The 18,076-nt window shown below is 42.8% G+C and overlaps 1 protein-coding gene across 9 annotated transcripts in view; it reads right to left on the reverse strand.

Moving 5' to 3' along the window:
• Nucleotides 1-18,076, reverse strand: part of LOC124307756 (tight junction protein ZO-1) — a 74,808-nt gene that overhangs the window by 34,049 nt on the left and 22,683 nt on the right. The window contains exon 1 of one of the 9 annotated variants that reach the window (XM_046769800.1): nt 17,274-17,709. The exons of 7 other annotated variants lie outside the window; for them this stretch is intronic. In XM_046769800.1, coding sequence (XP_046625756.1) covers nt 17,274-17,462 — 189 coding nt within the window. In that variant the 5' untranslated portion in view covers nt 17,463-17,709. Of the gene's footprint in view, nt 1-8,739; nt 10,222-17,273; nt 17,710-18,076 lie in introns of those variants that run through there. One more of the 9 variants, XM_046769801.1, reaches the window with a different exon arrangement.

Consider the following 18,076-nt stretch of genomic DNA (forward strand, 5'->3'; position numbering starts at 1 on the left):
AAATCTGATCCCAATGCAAATGAACAAAAAATAACCGCACCTCCTGCAGAGAACTGCGTTTCTTTTCCGCATGCCCGCCGAAGAGAGACTAATATGGATCTTGCGATGTTAACGTATCGGGTCGATCAACTGCCGGCCCGGGTAATCCGACATCAAAACTCCCCAGGACAACTCGTCCAGACTTGAATTACGCACGAGTTATACAACACAGAGATCCATCTCCGTTTGACAACGTAAAGAAGCTTCACCTGCAGTGAAACTACCTTACTTGTCACCGTGCACGAGTATACACAGTACAGTGCCGCACTTCACCCAGATGTTCCTCCACTCCCATGGGCCATTAACAGTACAGACAAGTACACTCGGTGTATCGGAATGCGAACACCTCGAATTGAAAAGCTCTCGAAACTCCCGCAGCTGCGTGGTGGTCTGAATCGAAAAATGTGAGAGCTGCTGATGAAGCCATGAACGGACGAGTCTTACGGGAAAATACCATAAGTGATTTCACGAACTGTGTACACGAGGGAAAACAAGAAGTTTATCAAATTCCTGGCTCGTTTATCCGCAGATCTCAGATACCTGGTGTACGTGTGTACATCTCTACTCTGTAATCCTGGTTCTCACAGTTTGTCAATGATAGGTAGGTGTGTACACAGTTGCCGCTACCGCATGTGCATCACTGGGTTTTACACATCTATTATCCAACGCACACGTAGGACTGCCATACTCCTGTTGGTAGGTAGGTACGTAACTAGAGGTGAGCACGACGAGCACCTATAAGTTTTCCGTATAGCCTGATCATCCGCCACCGGGTGTTGTTCACGATGCCCTTCTTCTACAATCTTTGTATGTACCTACGTTGGAAGAAGATTGCTGCATGAACTCGGAGTTGGTTGTGGAGGTACGTAGCGAGCCGCGTAACGATGGATGCTACTTAATTCTACGTTGCCACCACAAAGATTACCTATCGCTGGCTTTCTACCCATGCGTTTCCCACCCTTTTTTCTTGCTCTTTGCTGCCGCTGCTGCTGCTGCTGCTGCATCTTTATAACGTCTTCGTTCGATACGTTAAGAGGGTAATTCATTTCGTTTAATCGTCCAATTAATTCAGTTCTACTTCAATTACTATGCAATTTGGTTTTTAGTGTTCTTACTACGTGTACATTTTTATTCTCCTTCATTGTTGATTATTTGAAAATTCTTCTTCTTCTTCTTCGTTTTGGAGTAAAAATACGAGTATCTTCAAAGGGAGAGACGTGCATGTACGGTAGGCATGCATGATTATAGAAAGTAAATGCTCTCGGGACGACACCGTGTAAACATCCTGCAGCGCGTTCAATTGGAAATACCGTAGATATATGGATGTATGCATGCCTAAAAACCAACCGAGAATAAACATCGCTAAAGAAATTCCACTACCGCCATTCTGCCTTACGTTTCTTTCATTTTTTTTTTCTTCCTCTTTTCTTTTCAGCAGGTGTTACGTGCAGGTATGTCAACATAACAGAGCATACGAATATTAAACATTACACGATGTCAAATACCATACTACAACTAGCTGTTCTCAATTCCGTATACGATGTTATACCACGCGGTGTCTGTTATACCAGATTTTTATTTTTATTTTTGTTTTTACTCCGCATGAAAAATTCATTCAGTTATCAATTCTCGAAGTTCAAACTCCTCTGACATTTGAAATACTTGAAATTAATTTTACCGAGCCGATCACACATGAATATTTTTATTTTCCGTTTCCGAGATCGAATTTAAACAAAAAGGATGTATAAATTTGCGTGTAAATCGGAGCAGAAGAAAAACCTCCTTGATGAGATGAGGTATGGATGTATTGCTAGAAAGGCGTTTCGCAACCGGATGAACGACCGAGCGAACGATGTCTTTTAATGGTATGTCAGTTGAATATCGATGACACGCGTTGTCGTCACCTTTGAAAGCCTCGGACTGACTCTCGCAGAGGGAAACGATGAGACGCGACGAAGGTCTTTAATCGATTACTCTCGACGACACGTTTAGGTTATACTCTCTGGGTAGGTAATCGAGTCGTCAACGAATCATATTTGTACATTCATGTCCGATGAAATGTTGGCACGTTTGCTCGGGGTGCGGTTCGTCACGTTTCAACTGTTTAAATATAAAATCAGGTCGGGAAAATAAAATTGACCAGTTCCACAGCTCAAACTGTTGTCTGACAATTAACTGATTTGAACAGAATAAAACGCAACCGAAGTACCTTCGGTTATACTTCGATACTGTTCAGCGCCACGTCACATCTTTGGCGTGAAGATGTAGCGACAATGGTGATGTTTTTTTTATTTTTTATTTTGTCCAATCATCAAACTTCCAAATCGTTAGCGTTATTGAATATGAAATAATCTGACAACTTTGCTTCACAAGAGAGAGAGAGCAGCAAAAAGCCGGATTAAGCTAAATAAGAGGTATTATGCGCTCATACGATTGAACTCGTCGCCATAGGCAGAAGTAGGTACGTGATTGCAAAGTGACATCAAAGGCACTTATGTCAGTTCGTCTCCTCTCGTAGTTTATACGCTATAAAATATAATCTTTTATCGCATGCAATCAACTCCAATCGTATACGAACTCCAACCCAACAACATTTGTCAGCAATCATACGATACAAAATAATTCACGGTCGTTGAGAATATCTGCCCGTCAACTTACCAGGATGAAGTACAACGATCGATTAGGTCGTTTTTAATCGATGAGATGATATGATTGTTGAATTATTTTCACGACTTACCTGAAACAAAAAAAAGAAGCGAACAATTGTTTACTGAATCGATACAGACGAGATGATTCGATCGATCAATTCCCAACTTCGGAAGCCTGCTTAATACAAAAGGTACCACGGAGTTGTGTAACGAACTGCATGGAAGTTGCTCGCGCAGGTATATCATTCAAGAATAATAGCATAGGTTTGTGGAAAAAAACGACCGGACGCGATACGGAACTCTGCGTCTGTAAATGACAAGCATTTGAAAATCGGTACATTACGTAGGATACGCACTCTGAATGCGACGAGATCGTAAATTTGAATCGCGTATAATTCAAGGAAGTTTTCATAGTCATTGTGGTCGGAATGTCCCGATGCATGGGGACAACAATCATGCGTGAAACGGTAATTAATTACGCATAATTACCGTCGGTGCTCAGACATCCCGACAATGCGTGCTCCGCAATAAGTACTATTTTCGTCACATCGGAAGCGAGGTATAAAAAAAAACGAACGTGGGTAGGCACGAGTCGCAAAGGTGGGTGTAAGGAATGTCACGTTATCAAGGATCGAACATGCACACGTGGGAAGTGCACCTCCATCATCGATGCAGGCGAGTGTATGGGTGTTGGAAAACAGGTGAATTCCTCGACTCCAACGAGCATTCGGTTATCCTTATAATATGAAGCTTGTCGAGTTTCGTGGTGAAAATAAATGGAGCGTAAGTGAGTGGTGATGTGGCATTTTAGTCAACGTTAGTACCGGTGGAAACGGACTTTGACGAAAGTCAGCGAGTTTCCCACGTGAAATTGCACGCCTATTGTGCTTCAATGGCGAATCCACGAGTTCGTGCAACGCAACGAACGCCTCCCATAAGCAACGAGTCACGACAAAATGGTGAGTCTAGTGACTCCAGGTAGTCGGAGCATTTGCGTAATATCCCGGTCAAGAATCGTCAACGCAACGCGTGCATTGCTCGAAAAGTTCCGTCGTGAGGTGAGAAATGAAATCAAGACCGGGTGCCACGTGACTCTTTAATTCGAGTTATATCCCTCTGGAATTGATCCGGTCGTTAATCCAACTCCTGAATTCTGCCTACGTTTTCATTTTGTAAAATGTACCCCCCCCCCCTTCCCTTCTCCCTTTTTTTAACGCAGATTTTTTACAAGCGCACATTGAGTTCGTCGGACACGGAATCCGTGCTTCAGCAATTGGCACACGGACACTAGCGTGTAAAACGAGAAACGGTGTACTGAAAACGCGTGGTAAGTACGAAAGATGAGATGCGTTCGAAAGCAAAGTGAACGGGCACTGAAAGAAGTACAGTGGAGGGGATCGACCAAGGAGACAAGGCCGTTGTGAGGTCATGCTTTAAAAGTAAGGCAGCCGAAGAACGGTGCTTGTCGACGCCAAATACCGAGGAACGTGAAGCAGAGAAGAATTTAACACGGGAGAATGGCGGCCGGTCAATGGAAAGAAGAAAAACGGATTTCGACAAGGCGATTTCGGTAGCCGGGTGAAAAAAGCTGGTACTGTTAATTTCCACGCGTGTTCCATGGCGTCTTTGTATTTGTACAAACAATCGTTTTGGAATTGGCCAAATTGATTCAAATCGTTTTTAATTATCGCGTTCTCCTGCGGTGACTTACATTGTTTGTATGTTATGATAGTAAAAATTCGTTGAAATTATTCGTGTCGAACAAGTTTTAACGATGAATCACTCGTACGTACTCGGAGCGAAATGTGCGTGGAAAAATTTCGAGTTACGTTTTTGCAAGTCTCCATTTTACGCTAATCCTAAATGAGTGTTAATACGAAGAACACAATATTTGACGCGATTAGTTGAAAGTTGCAACTGAGGTGTAGATTACATCCGGTAGAAATTACAGGTTGTAATAATGACATTAACGATATTATAAATACATCGAAACGCTGCGAGAGAATCGAAAAGTACACGTTGTACCAGGTCGTCTAAATTTTTTCACGACATTTAAGGTTTTTTCAAATACTAAACAAGCATATTTCCAAGCAATACACGCAATAAATATAACAATATGTTCCGTACGTAGGTAGAAAAGAAATCACTTACTTTCTTTGAATCGATCTTCTCTACGAGGGATGCAAGATTTAAAAAAAAAACATGTAAGGTAGTGTCGATATTCCGTATATTGCTGAAATCTGAGTTACTAATTGATCAAAAAATAAAAATTTTCAGATTCGTTAGTAAAATTTCATGACATTTCACGACATTTAAGAATTTACAGGTATTCTCAGGACCTTAGACACCCTGTGTACGTATACCCTTAAACGTTTACTCAGGGTTAAACAGACGTCTGCATTACCGACTGTACTTTGCCTGAATCGAGGACATCGGTTGTTACGGCAGAATACGCGTCGCGTTGGTAAAAGCAGTCTGTGTGAACGGCTGCAGCTGCTTAGATCTAGCGGTATGTAACACTCGATCGAATCGGTAAATTCAGTTACCAGCCTAGGAAAAACCAGACTCACCTACCACGTTCAAATTTGTGCTTATCACACGCTGTTCGCGCAAATAGTGATTTGGTAAATTTTTGTATTTACTCGGAAATGGTAATAAGAGATTAAAAATCGGTCTTACTTGCTAATTAAGTTCGTAATTTGAATTGTCCGTTTTAAAATTGAAAAAATCACATCATTAATATCTTTATTTAAGAAAAATGCGGCAGATCTCGTATTCCGCATTGCAATCACTGTATACACGGTAAAGAAATAAATTCATCTTCGAATCAATATCACCTTACACAACGGCTGCAGAAGCAGAGTTACGTCAGGCCAAACTACCGCATTCTCGGTTCAATGTACCCCTATAAGTACGTACATGTATGCATGTAAACGGCTGCAGAAACGGGGATTGAATACGTAAGACGAAACCAAGAATCGCCTTATTGTTGTAACGACAATAGTATTCGGTCTGATGTACCTGCCGAGAATCGACTATAGAATACTACAGAGATCTCGAGTAGCGGAAACACAGATTATTATTATTATTATTATTATTATTATATTATGTGACACATTACACCGCCCGGCTTAGCGTGTTACAAGGTACGATAAATCGTTTCGATACACCGTTGAAAAAATCGTTATACATACGACGAATTCGTTCGTGAAATAATACACGTTGAAAGAAGAAGAGACACGTGAAATTCCTTTGACGCGATAAGAACTGACTTGTTTTGCAAAAAGCTCCGACATTCCTTCGCCATGGGAGAAGAGTGTAGGGAATTTTTTTATTTATATGTATAGAATATTGACAGTGTAAACGCAGTGATTATACCAATTGGAGTAAATCAATTTTCGTTCAAAATATGTGAGACCAAAATACACCCCAAGTTCTGAACCCGTTTGCCTCGCCACACTTGCACAGCCTGCACCGGTTAGCAAATGCATAGATTATTAGACGCTGAAAGTATTTTAACGATCTCGATGATAAAAGGAACTGGGCGCAGCCGATCTGCCTGCCTGCCTGCTTGCTTGCTTGCCAGGCGCGTTGCACGATAAATCTAATAGGCAAAACAATTACTGAACGGTTTCCGCAAACGCTTATTATATCAGTACCGGTACTTTATTTTATGTGATATAACCCATGCGTTGTAAAGAATTTTAGACTGGAATATTAAACGAGGTTTATATTAGCAAGGAAACATTGAACAGAAAAAATTAATCGCTATATTTGACAATTTCAAAATTACTTTTAAGAAGTGAAATTATCAAAGTATAAGCATGTTCTGATTTATTACGATTTCTCAAATTTATATCGAACACTCATAGTTACAATAACGTTACCGAATTAAACCTCGCACAAGGTTAGATGGTGAAGAATAACTTTGACCAGATGGATAAAATCTGATCGGTGACGGACAGTTTGACGAAAGAACTGAACATAATACGCATGATCAGATTTTCTGCAAGCTACGACACGATTTCCAGAGTTGTAGAAAAAGAAGAATAAGAAGAAGGGGGGAGAGACAAGTAAATCGTTGCGGAATGCAGCTAAGTATCCACCGTAGCTTGAGGTCACTCTACTTTCGAAACCTTGCAAGTGAATTTTCTTTTCTCTTCTTTTCTCTTCTTTCTTAGATCGCCATCGCCGCCATGCTGCACTGGTACGGAGGTGCCGCTTGGTTAGTCGGACTTATGGTAAGTCGAGATGTGCCGTAAGGCTCCATCGATTCCTCGAGGAGGACACATCGAAACACCCTGAAGCGCTGTCGTCTCTTCACTGTACATGCTGCAGAGAGCCTCACCGATTATGCACCGCACCGTGCATGGAATATCACAAAAAGAACATGACCCACGCGCGCAATCAGCTCGAGAGAGAGAGAGAGACGGAGAAAGAGAGAGGAGAGAGTGAACCTACACGTGTGTGACAAATAGCTGCTGACGCGTCTCACTCACTCCAAGCATATGTGCCTCGTCCTTCCACCGATGAAAAGTTCCACCTCAAATAGCTCGAACCTATCAGACCTACACGTCCTTCTTCGTCACTGGCGTAAGTAAGACGGCGTCGATAAGCGTAGAGGTTTTTTTCGTCTTTACAACCCTAGTGTTCCTGGGAGACTTTACCATCTTGCCCGTAAAATTGAATCACCTTCTCTTCCCTTCTCTTCTCTTCTCGTTCGGCTAATGACGAAGAAGAACCGGCGGGTTCTCGGATTTACGATTTCATCTCCGTTTCACGAACCAAATTAATTACCGTGTATACAATACGTGCGAGTATATAGAAAAGGGTATAAGGGGTTCACTTATTGTCGGTTCGAGTAGATTACACGTAATGAAAACTTTCCTTTTATGATAGTGTTTTATTTTAAAAGGTCGAAATATCCGAATGATTTACCGTCATACGCATATTATATACCCTCAGCCGGAATATCACTCGAGGATATATCAGCGCGACTATAAAAAGATTCGTTAACGTATCGGTGTGGTGATGAATACCTATATATTACACGTATGTATACGAACAAGCACCGGCACCCACATCGTCCTTCGCGCATTAATTGACTTGTTTGCCGTATACCTGCAGCACAAGCAGCAACGGCACTAACATTGCAGCAGCGTAAAACTGCGCGGCATGAATAAAGTATCGCCAATGGTGCAGGTATATAAGTACGCATAAGTGTGTGTATGAGTCATTAACAGCGTGGGATTTATATCGTTGTAAGCGAAATCTCCGACTATCGAAATGAATAAAAAATTTATATATATATACATACTTATACACGGGTAATTTGAATTAACAGCTTCAGCGGATGTTTCATAGAAAAGAAGATTGATAAAACGAGTTTGGAAGAGAAGAGAGAAAAAATAGCCGCGTTAATTGGATTCAGGGTTTCACCGAAATACCGGTTAGGTTAAAATTCAAAAATTTGTTAGCAAGGTGACACTGCACGCAGACAAATAGCAGACGGCGAAGACCTTTCCATCGACGAAAGAACCAACCGAGGGACGTAAGGACCGACAGACGACGCCACTCGTGACTCAGACCGGTGGAATTCGGCCTGCATCCTGCAGCCTGGGGTCGGTTCTGCGTTGCACAGGTTCCTTCTCGCAAGTAAGGTCCTCGCTCGTCGCAGGAAACTCCATATACATATATATATATATATACGCATATACGTGTATGTACGTAGGGAGGATCACATACGCGTGGAAATTGACGGAGATTGATAAAATGCGAGCATGCTGACGGGTTTCCGAATCGTCCGTGTGTTGAAGCATCGCGTTCGTAACGATTAACAATGTCTACATACCAAGGGGAACGAAATGAAGGCTTATCTACAACACGCGAGGATTTCGAGGTGGTTGTGTCGTTATCTCGAATCCTTAGAAACTCGTCTTTGGCACGCATGCGAGTATCGTGTTACGGAAAGAAGGGGTATCCATCCTTTGGGTGAAACTTCGAATACATATCTCCGCTCCCAATTATTGTGGGTATGTGGAAATTTGCGTACCTGATTTAGACTGTCGAGGATTCCAGAATTCGTCGTATTGTTGTGATGTGGCGACGAGTGACTCGTTGAATTCAACGATGGATTGCCGGTGTTCCTTTCAATACCACCAGCACCGCTATTGCCGTCATTCCGTTCCATATCAACGAGGATATCGTCACCCGACGTGATCAAGTAATACTTTTTCAATTTCACTAGCTACGTTCGAAGCTCAATCAACTCCGGAGCACTTCACTGCATCCGTTTAATCTGGATAAATAATCCCCGGATACGTGTATCCTGAAAGTTTGTCAAACGCGACAGGTCATTGCGAAAATGCTGCACGTCACGTCTCACGGTGAAGAACCACGCTGAGCTATTCAATTTTACGACCTCCTAAACGCCCCTTGGTTATGAAAATTGAGAGCTCATCACTTTCGACGATTGAGAAATTGGCTGTATTTCAATGTACGGCTACTCGACAAGGACGAAATCGTTAAATTTACTCCTGACTCCGGTCGTTGGCAGAAACTGAACGACGTTCAGCGTTTCTCACTCTCTCGTTAAAACCGACGTAAAACTAGTTGCATGCTCCAACCACACAACGCTAACTCCAATATTTCACCATTCTTCTCGTCAGTCCGTTCCGTCTATCTACCGATTCTTCGGGAAAAGACTGAAATTCCCATCAACGTGAATATCGTCGAATCCACGCCTCACCTTTCTACACGCCAATGATGATAATAAAACATGCCGTGAATTCCACTGGCGCGTTACGCGGTTTAGTGCGTAAGTCACGCCACGAGTCTACTACACAGCATCCATGATATTTCTCTCCCGACAAAATCACCTGTAGTAGTTTCCAATACAGGTAGTAAGTCTAGGCAACGACCAACACCTGTACCTCTTGTATCCACCTTTTCGCTCGCGTAAGTGAGCAGGTACCTGGCTTTGGTGATAGGATTCAACAGCCGTTTTCACGTTTTTTACTATCCCTGTTCGTTTTTACACCAGGTTAAATCTTCAGTCTTCTTTACTGCAATTATCGCAACTGCTTCACTGCGTACGTTCACTCGGTAGGTGGATTTATAGAGCGTAACAGTGACAGGAGATTGCGACGTTTGACCATTGGAATGAACGCGTGCCAAACAACAACAACAACAACAACAAGGAAATGTCTAACCGGAACAAGAGCTTTTCCTTCCCTGCCTTCGCAGCCGATGATAAATGCGCGAAAACTTTATCACTGCACCTTTCAACAGCACAATACAAACAAACTTGCAACACACCAGTAACCGGGTGTGCTTGTTAACATGATGCAAACTAGCAATGGACTCGATTGTCTTTTCAGATCCAACGCGCTATCGAAACCCGAGTATCGAAGAGACGACTCGAGCCGTGGGTCGTTGTTGTTGAAAAATCGGTCTAATCCCGAACGAATACGATAAAATCGAGGAATATATCCGGACCGATCCTTCTCGTAAGACCTGGCAACGCTGCCGCCAGCCAGAGGAACCGTCCATGCACTCCGGAGTAGAAGGTTTGATGCTAGTTGAGAGGCTGGAGGCCGACACCGGTTTACTGAGGCCACCGAGGGCCTGGCACGAGGTCTTTCCACTTCACGAGCCTCCAGGTAGAGGCCGGCACAGAACGGTTGCCGATCAACGGTCGGGGGAGATCGTATTTCGAGTTTTACTACGAGAGAAGGAGGAGGATTCAGAGGAGGACGAGGAGAACCGTAGGTACCTACCTACGTATAGGTATACACCAAAGTACGACGAACCGAACCGGTCGTAGATTTGTTTCTGAATTCACGGTCACTCTCGGGAAATACTACACGCTCTGCAGAGCGGGAGAAAGGAGGTCCTCTGTATGGTTTACTCTTCCTGGTCCCGGTCTCTTCCCTCTCTCTGATTTGTGGTTTACGCGTTACGCACTCCACGAAATTACACGCCTTTATGGTTACAGTATTACACATGCCCAATTTTACTACTCTCCGTCCGTTAGGGTACAGACAATTACCATTCACGTATACCTCTGATCCACTCAGCGTTCATTACTGCTTGTGTATTACGCCGTATGGGATATACGTAACGATTTTCACACATCCACGAAACAGAGTTCCTCTCGTCCACGCGACGTTAAAACGCTGTACTTTATTTACGGTACGAGTTTATACCTTACACGGGTTAATAATATACCACCCTCAGCTCCTTCGCTTTTATTATCCGGCTTAAGGTGAAATTTTTCAACAGTCTGACTATAGTTTTAAATAGCACGAAACACCGCCGGTAGCCGGTATTATAAGTGCCGTAGAACTTACGTCGTATACACAATTAGTGCATCGGTTTCGTATTTCACAAAAGTTGCGACACGATACGATCGAGTTTCAAAAATTCCAAATCACCGCTAGCCGGATCCGAGATTCCATCGCTTCTTGTTGTTCGAGCACACAGTAATTATATCGACTGCACTCGTCGTACGCGCTTGGTAAAAATAAGGCGAGTCATATTTCGTACGGAGCTTAGAAGTTCAGACACGATAACGCGTCTACTTGGCAGGTTGTTGTGGAAAATTCCGCGTGATCACAATTTTTTTTTAAATTTTTTTCTCTCTCTTTCGAAAACAAATCTATTTACACATATACTTTTCGCGTAAGTCAGGTAGGAGATGAAGACCCTTCGCGCAGGTTCAGCTTCCGCCTGACTCCTGAGGTCCTACAGGTAGCACATTTATTCTACCTTGACTCCGCCCTAACCCGGCCAAGTTGCGCGCAAAGGTTCACCCGCACGACGAGCCCTTTTCTCTTCAAAGAGTTACCGCGCAGTTGCCGGTGGTTCGTGAAATATCATTTGTGAAATTTGAGGCGATAAAAATGAATGGCAACAAGAGAAGAGAACGTTTCAACGACTGCTTGTGCAAATTTCGCTAGATAATTGGTGAAATTTTGCAGTCACTCCAGAACCAAATTCATACAAGTATTTCACGACAGGTTTTACAGAGAGAAAGAGAAAGAGAGAGAGAGAGAGAGACAGAGAAAGCAAAAAAGACACCTGAGGGAAGCAGAAGACGGTCATGCTTGAATGACAGAAGATGGAGGTTAACGGCAACGCAGTGCGGCAGTAGCGGAACAAAAGTCATTTTCAGATTAAACCATAGAACCGCTTTACTCTCTCGCTAAATTTCCTCTTCCACTGGTCTTTTTGAGGTGTCTGGTTTCTTTACCCGTAAATGTGAGCCTCATAATGCAGTGTACTGCACGCAAATAAATAAGAACGGTTAATCACTGCATCCTGACAATAATTACCAATCTTTCGAGATTTAGTAAATTACAATCTCGGGCAAAAGAAAGTGCATCAAGGAATCAGCGGGTGAGACGATAAACGTCGGAGTCTCATAATTTTCGAGCCAAAAGAAATAATTGAAATTAGGTGAATAATCGAGCACTCTTAATGAAGAAGACACGGTCGTTTCTGACGCGTCGACCCTGAGCCTTATCCAGTATCCACTAAATTCAAGCGTGAGTGTGTGGCTGGAAATGGACCGCATATGGGTAGCTTACTTCTCTCCTGATGCTGGTTCAGTGAAACGGAGAGGCCGGTCGGACGGGTTTGGAGCCCTTTAAATTTTAAAAAGTTCGGCAATTCGAGTGAACAGGATATACGCCATTCGTCCCTTGTCTTTCTGTTCCTGCTGCGGTTATCTTGACGGTTTTTCTGATTCGCTCGAGCTCCATTCCCGACACAATTTAGGTCAAAACGTATAAAACCAAACCGAAGGAATGACGCAGAGGTATTGATTCGCCTGTACGATAAATCGCGCGATAATTCATCCGAGTTGCATTTTTTTTTTTTTTTACTTCCACTTTTCTTCAATGCATAGTTACAGATAATTGCTGCTGTTTAAATTTTACGACTGACGTATAACATAATAGCGCGACCGAAGCGTCGTGAAATACTCCCAATCTGTAATTCCTGCACGGATTATACCGATGCAACTGCTTATACTTCTCCAGTCAGCAGCTGAAGCGGGCAACGCGTGTTTCTTGGTTTTATTTTCATTTTTTACACCCGACAGTATAGGTGTGTGTATAAATGTACATATATTTCAACGTTATCGAAGACGAGGGATCAAGCCGAGTTTCGAACGGAACAAAACAGGAATAAAATCAACGAGTCGTGGCATAGACTGTCCGCGAGGAGAAGGGTCGACTGAAAAGTGACTTAATTCCAGAACCAGCGTAGTTCACTCGTAGCCATATATTTTTCACACACATACAGGCACCGTCAATTCTGCAGCAGACGATAAGATGGCTTGCTCGTTTCAAGATAGACGGCCCAACAATGAGAGTATAATAAAATAAGCATAAGTCGATCCGATGTTAATAAAACGCATGTGTGAACCAACACGTGTTCAAAATCACCGGGCACGTTGCAATCTCATTGCAAGAGTATTTTCAGATGGTGAGTAAAGAAGTATGTATATTGTACATATTATACAGATAAATAAAAGGGGGAAAGGCGGTGGAACGCGGTTCGGAACACAGCGCATATCTCTTCAATTACCGTGCCTCGTGTACCTGCGTGTACAATACTGTACATATATGTATACCTGTGTATGCAAGGCTTGAGCATAGTCCACGTATCCCTGAGAGTTTAACATTTTTGTTCGCAATTTTACGCTACTCTACCGTGCAATTACTCAAACTAGAAAAATTTCCCCGTAAAAATAGGAAAATGAATATTTTTCGAAGAACTTGTAACAACAATTCGACACTGCAAACGCACGACACACACTGAAAAATATCGAACTACGAAATATGGGTCATGTGGTGCAGATGGCAATGGTACCTATCGTTGCCCAGCAGAGAGTATTGATGCGGTGCCATACATCAGCGAGTATGATATGTTTGTGTGTGTGTGTGGGTGTGTGTAATCACCGTATACGTATACCTTACGTATGGCACATCATGCTAGAAAATGCGCAACGCTGCAGCGGATCAGTTCAAATACCGCAGCTGCACAGCTAGCTGTCCGCTTTGCCCGCAAATATTTTACGATAGGTAATTGCTACCTTCGTTGCATTGCCATAATACCTATACCCCCACTAGCAGGTATGATCTCAACGAAAGGCCGGGCTCGCGGTGTAGAGTGTAGCGGTGATTGGTACTATTCGATCGATTTCTCACTTCTTTTTCTTATTCTTAACCATCGGAATGGCACATTAACGGCTACCGTCGGAGAACACTGACAGCGTTCTCAAGCCACTGGTTTGTGCAGAATTTAAAACAAGCGTATAGGAATTCTCAAATGTAATTGACGATGGTCTATTTGCGGTGGGATGCCAAGGGTGATCGCTCACAGATAGAGAGAGAGAGAGGGAGGGAGAGTTAAACACTAAGCGCGGTACGCGAAGAAAAAAATGTTACACTGGGGCAAAAGATGAGAAATTGATGTGAGAGGCGTGGCCGGGTGGTCGTGAAGAAGCTACCAAAGGAAGCATTAGAGCGAGAAAGATCCTGGCAGCAGTCGAAGCGAGGCACAAATGGGTTGAAAATTGATGATATACGAAGTTGAGGAGGTAGAGGAAGACAGGCGCGAATGTCGTAACATGACCTTGGGAAGGGTCGGTCGAGAGTCTCGAGGAAAGAGAGTATCGTCGGAATTATAAAAGGTGTTTCAACTCTCGTCCCGAATCCCGAAAGCAACGACCTTTTCCTTATATACCGACAACAACGTCCTCGAGGTCCGTGACACAGAGTTATACACGGCTTAGGGCTAAGGTCGTTCAATATTTATAAGAGAAACCGCGTGGCGGGGGTCGAAGAGAGTGCAGGGTACAAACCCGGAGGACATGTCCCATGCGCACGAGACTAAATATGCGTTCGTTCTCTCCGTCTCTTTCTTCTTCTTCTTCTTCTTCTTCTTCTTCTTCTTCTTCTTCTTCTTCCTCCTCCTCTTCTTCTTCATCTTTATCTTCCTCTTCTTCGTCTTACTCGCCCATAGAGTGGAGAACGAGTAATGGCATGCTGCAGAGGAGGGCGGAGGTGAAGGAATGCAGTTGGACTGCACTCGAGTGAACACCATTCTACACTTGCACGCGCCTCTTACGCCAGCCCGTCCTCCTCTTCTTCTTCGTCGTTCTCTTCTTCGTCCTCTGCTTCGCCTCCTCGACCGTTCCGTCTACTTCTTAGGTAGTTCCAGAAGTAAAGGTAGAAGAAAGAAGAACGCTTCAAGGCCTGCACGTATGTGCTTTCAAGTGGGCACAGGCAGTAGACGAGGGCGTTGGAACTCGCTGATTAGCAAGAGTTGCGTACAATGCACCCCACTGTTCCTATCCTGATTCCCTCTTTCAGGACAAGAAACGCATTTCTACCTCACTATTCTGCGCCTCCGCTTAATGTCGGATGTGAAGAAAACGGTGGGACAGGGGTAATTTACGAAAACGACGAAAAATTAATGTCAAGAATTTTACGTCCCGGAGATCGTGTCGTTTATCGAATTCGCCTGAATGCGTAATAACATTTGTAATCCATTCGGTAGGTACGAACAGGTATGCATGGTCTCCAGCAGTTTTCAACGTCATTGTCATTTCATCGTTCGCTCTCCCTTTCTCTGGATTTTCTGACTCTGTAGAGGGATTTAAGATTCAGCTTCGTGTAAAGAAGGAGGAAAGGACGATGATATGACCGAGGAATAATAACGAGATTTCGACGAAGAATACCGAGTCCGCAGCAACGCGATCGACGTCAGTCTACGTTTCTCTTCTTTATACATATAATATATATTCTGTGGGCGAACGTACCGCGGCTGCTCTGTTGCTGGTGCAGACCAATGAATGAAATACGCGCAGACGGAAGTGACGAGCAACATAAAAGCGAGAGGTTAATTCTTCTTCCCAAGAAGTATTTCCCATTTTTTAACAGATGATGATAGAATGGAATGTGGAAATTGAAGAATAAAGAGGCGCTAAATTGTCACTTTCGTTTTTCACGATTGAAAATCAGAGAGACAGAATGAACTTATCCTGACTTTCGATCGTTTTGATCTTTACCTTGGGATTCGATCAATAAGTGCGTTTCAAGAGTTAATTTTCTTCAAGTAAATGTGTGTCTGAGGGAAAATTTCACGCTTTGAGCACGTCAGTTTCTTCCGTCATTTAACTATAATCGAGAAAAGTAGGAGAGCGCAATGTCAAGGCCGGACATTCATTGTCTCGACACCCTCTCGTGGGAACGCGGCTCTTTGTTTAAGTCAAAGCAGTACCGAAGGGCGTGAAGTGTGGCAGTTGGTTAAAGAAAGAAGGTGGTCGTAGAGTTTATGAGAGCGGAAATGCAATTTGCAACTTTTTTCAAATGCGCTGAACAAAAGAATAAACGCTGCAATTACTCGAAGAATTATACATCCGTTCTTGTACGGTGATATTATTCGCTTATTCTTGTACACAATAATTATACTAAAGTGTCATATGGTGCGGGGTTGCGAAAGAGTCGCTTAGCAAAAACCAGAAACATAATATTCGCGTCAAAATTTTCTTTGCACCTTAGATACTTGGCAAATCTTCATCACCAAACATCAATTTAAACTTATAGATAAATATGGAACGTATAAATGTCAGAGAATTTTTGCTCTTGAATAAAACAGGTTCCCGATCTAAAGCTTATACGCATGCCTGCGGCGTGACGAATATACGGGCCGTTAAATACGTTCGGTAAAAAAAAGTCTCAAGAATGCTTCGGTTCGATTAGGATCGTGAGAATCGTCCGTATTTAAACAAAAACATAAGAAAAACAAAATTTTGTCGTCATTTTTTTCTTTTCCAATGATTAAGTCGTCGCGTGTGAATCGGCGAATCATTTTTTAATGTCATGAAAAAAAAAGTAGAGAAAACTACCGAATTTTCTTCGTCAGCTGCACGAGTCCCAATAACTTGCAACGGGATAATGATTTTTCAAACTAGCTCGACAAACTTCTTTCTTTATCCGCAGGACAGGTACCTCTACGTATAATATAATAATGTTAAGAGCCTAAGCAAAAATGAAAGAGACTAAAAGAGATCAGCAGGAAAATAGTAACGCTAACGCACTTCTGTTGGAACATGCAATGGGCGTACACGATACATGCGAAGTAACAGCTCTCGCGTAACTATATCTTCATATACATACAGAAAGACACATGCCGCAGAGTAAACGAACGAACGAACGTAACGCGAGAATAACAGATTAGCGTAAATTATCAGTAAATGCTTTTGGGCGTATTCGAAGCCGACGGTGACGAAGCGAACCGTAAAACGCGATCATCCCATTCCAATTATTAAAATATTAAACAGCACGACACGGAAATTTACATTCCCGAATAAATAGTTACGAAACAAGAGAAATGAAATGTAAATTCAGCACCGATCCCTGATTAATGCTATTTCAGAATGAAGTGGAAATTATTTGTTTGATTGCAGGTCTCTTTGTTCTTTGTTGTAATAAAAAACCTTGACAGCAATTCTCAGCCGTCAAGTTCAATATCCGATATTCTACAATTGATTATATTTAAAATTTAATTTACCCTGTGCCTGCGCCGGTTTCTCCTGGTGCTTCCACCTCCACCCAAGAGGAAGTCGTCTCGCGGAAGATGGGGAGGACCGCCGTAAGTCTTGCTGGTGGTTGATCGTCGTTTATTCGAAGTACGAGCGGTTGATTTTTTCTTTGAAGTGCGTTTGTTTCTAGTTCGAAAGATTTTTCGAAAAATTTTCATCTCGTTCCGATCGTCCGTACTATTTTAATACTATCGACAGTTTTAACACCGAATTTGATTTTCTTTCCGCGGCGTGACAACGTGATTCAAATTATAAATTTACGACGAGATGTCATAATTAGCATTTGAACCGTTACCAACAACAACAATAACAACAGCAGCAAGAATATTTAAGAAAGTAAAAAACGATATATAGGAAGATAAAAAGACGCTGCTCTTCTTTTCAAACCGCCATCTTTAGCTCGTAGAGGTAAACTGCGTGTAGAAAAATGACCAGTTCGCGTTCGTCGAGGCTTCCCGACTAAATTCCTGCAACCGATAATCGAATGGGGCGCGAACGAACGGTCTACGTATGAACATGAACCAACGGGGGCGGATCCATAGCTGTTATCTGTCTCTTCGTACGGCGACTATTGCATTCGTTCCGAACATTTATTTACACATACGCGTGTACGTATATATATTTACACACGTTAATGCCTTATTCTAATTCAATGGCGCCGACGCGACGGGCTGGTTCAACTATTTCTAGTGCAGCACCATAATCCCGTCTTAAGTACGCATACCTGCAACGATGCAACGTGCAGAAATCTAGTATACACGTAATTGATTAA

This window comes from Neodiprion virginianus, chromosome 6, assembly GCF_021901495.1.
Source record: "Neodiprion virginianus isolate iyNeoVirg1 chromosome 6, iyNeoVirg1.1, whole genome shotgun sequence".
NCBI classification, from domain to species: Eukaryota; Metazoa; Arthropoda; class Insecta; order Hymenoptera; family Diprionidae; genus Neodiprion; species Neodiprion virginianus.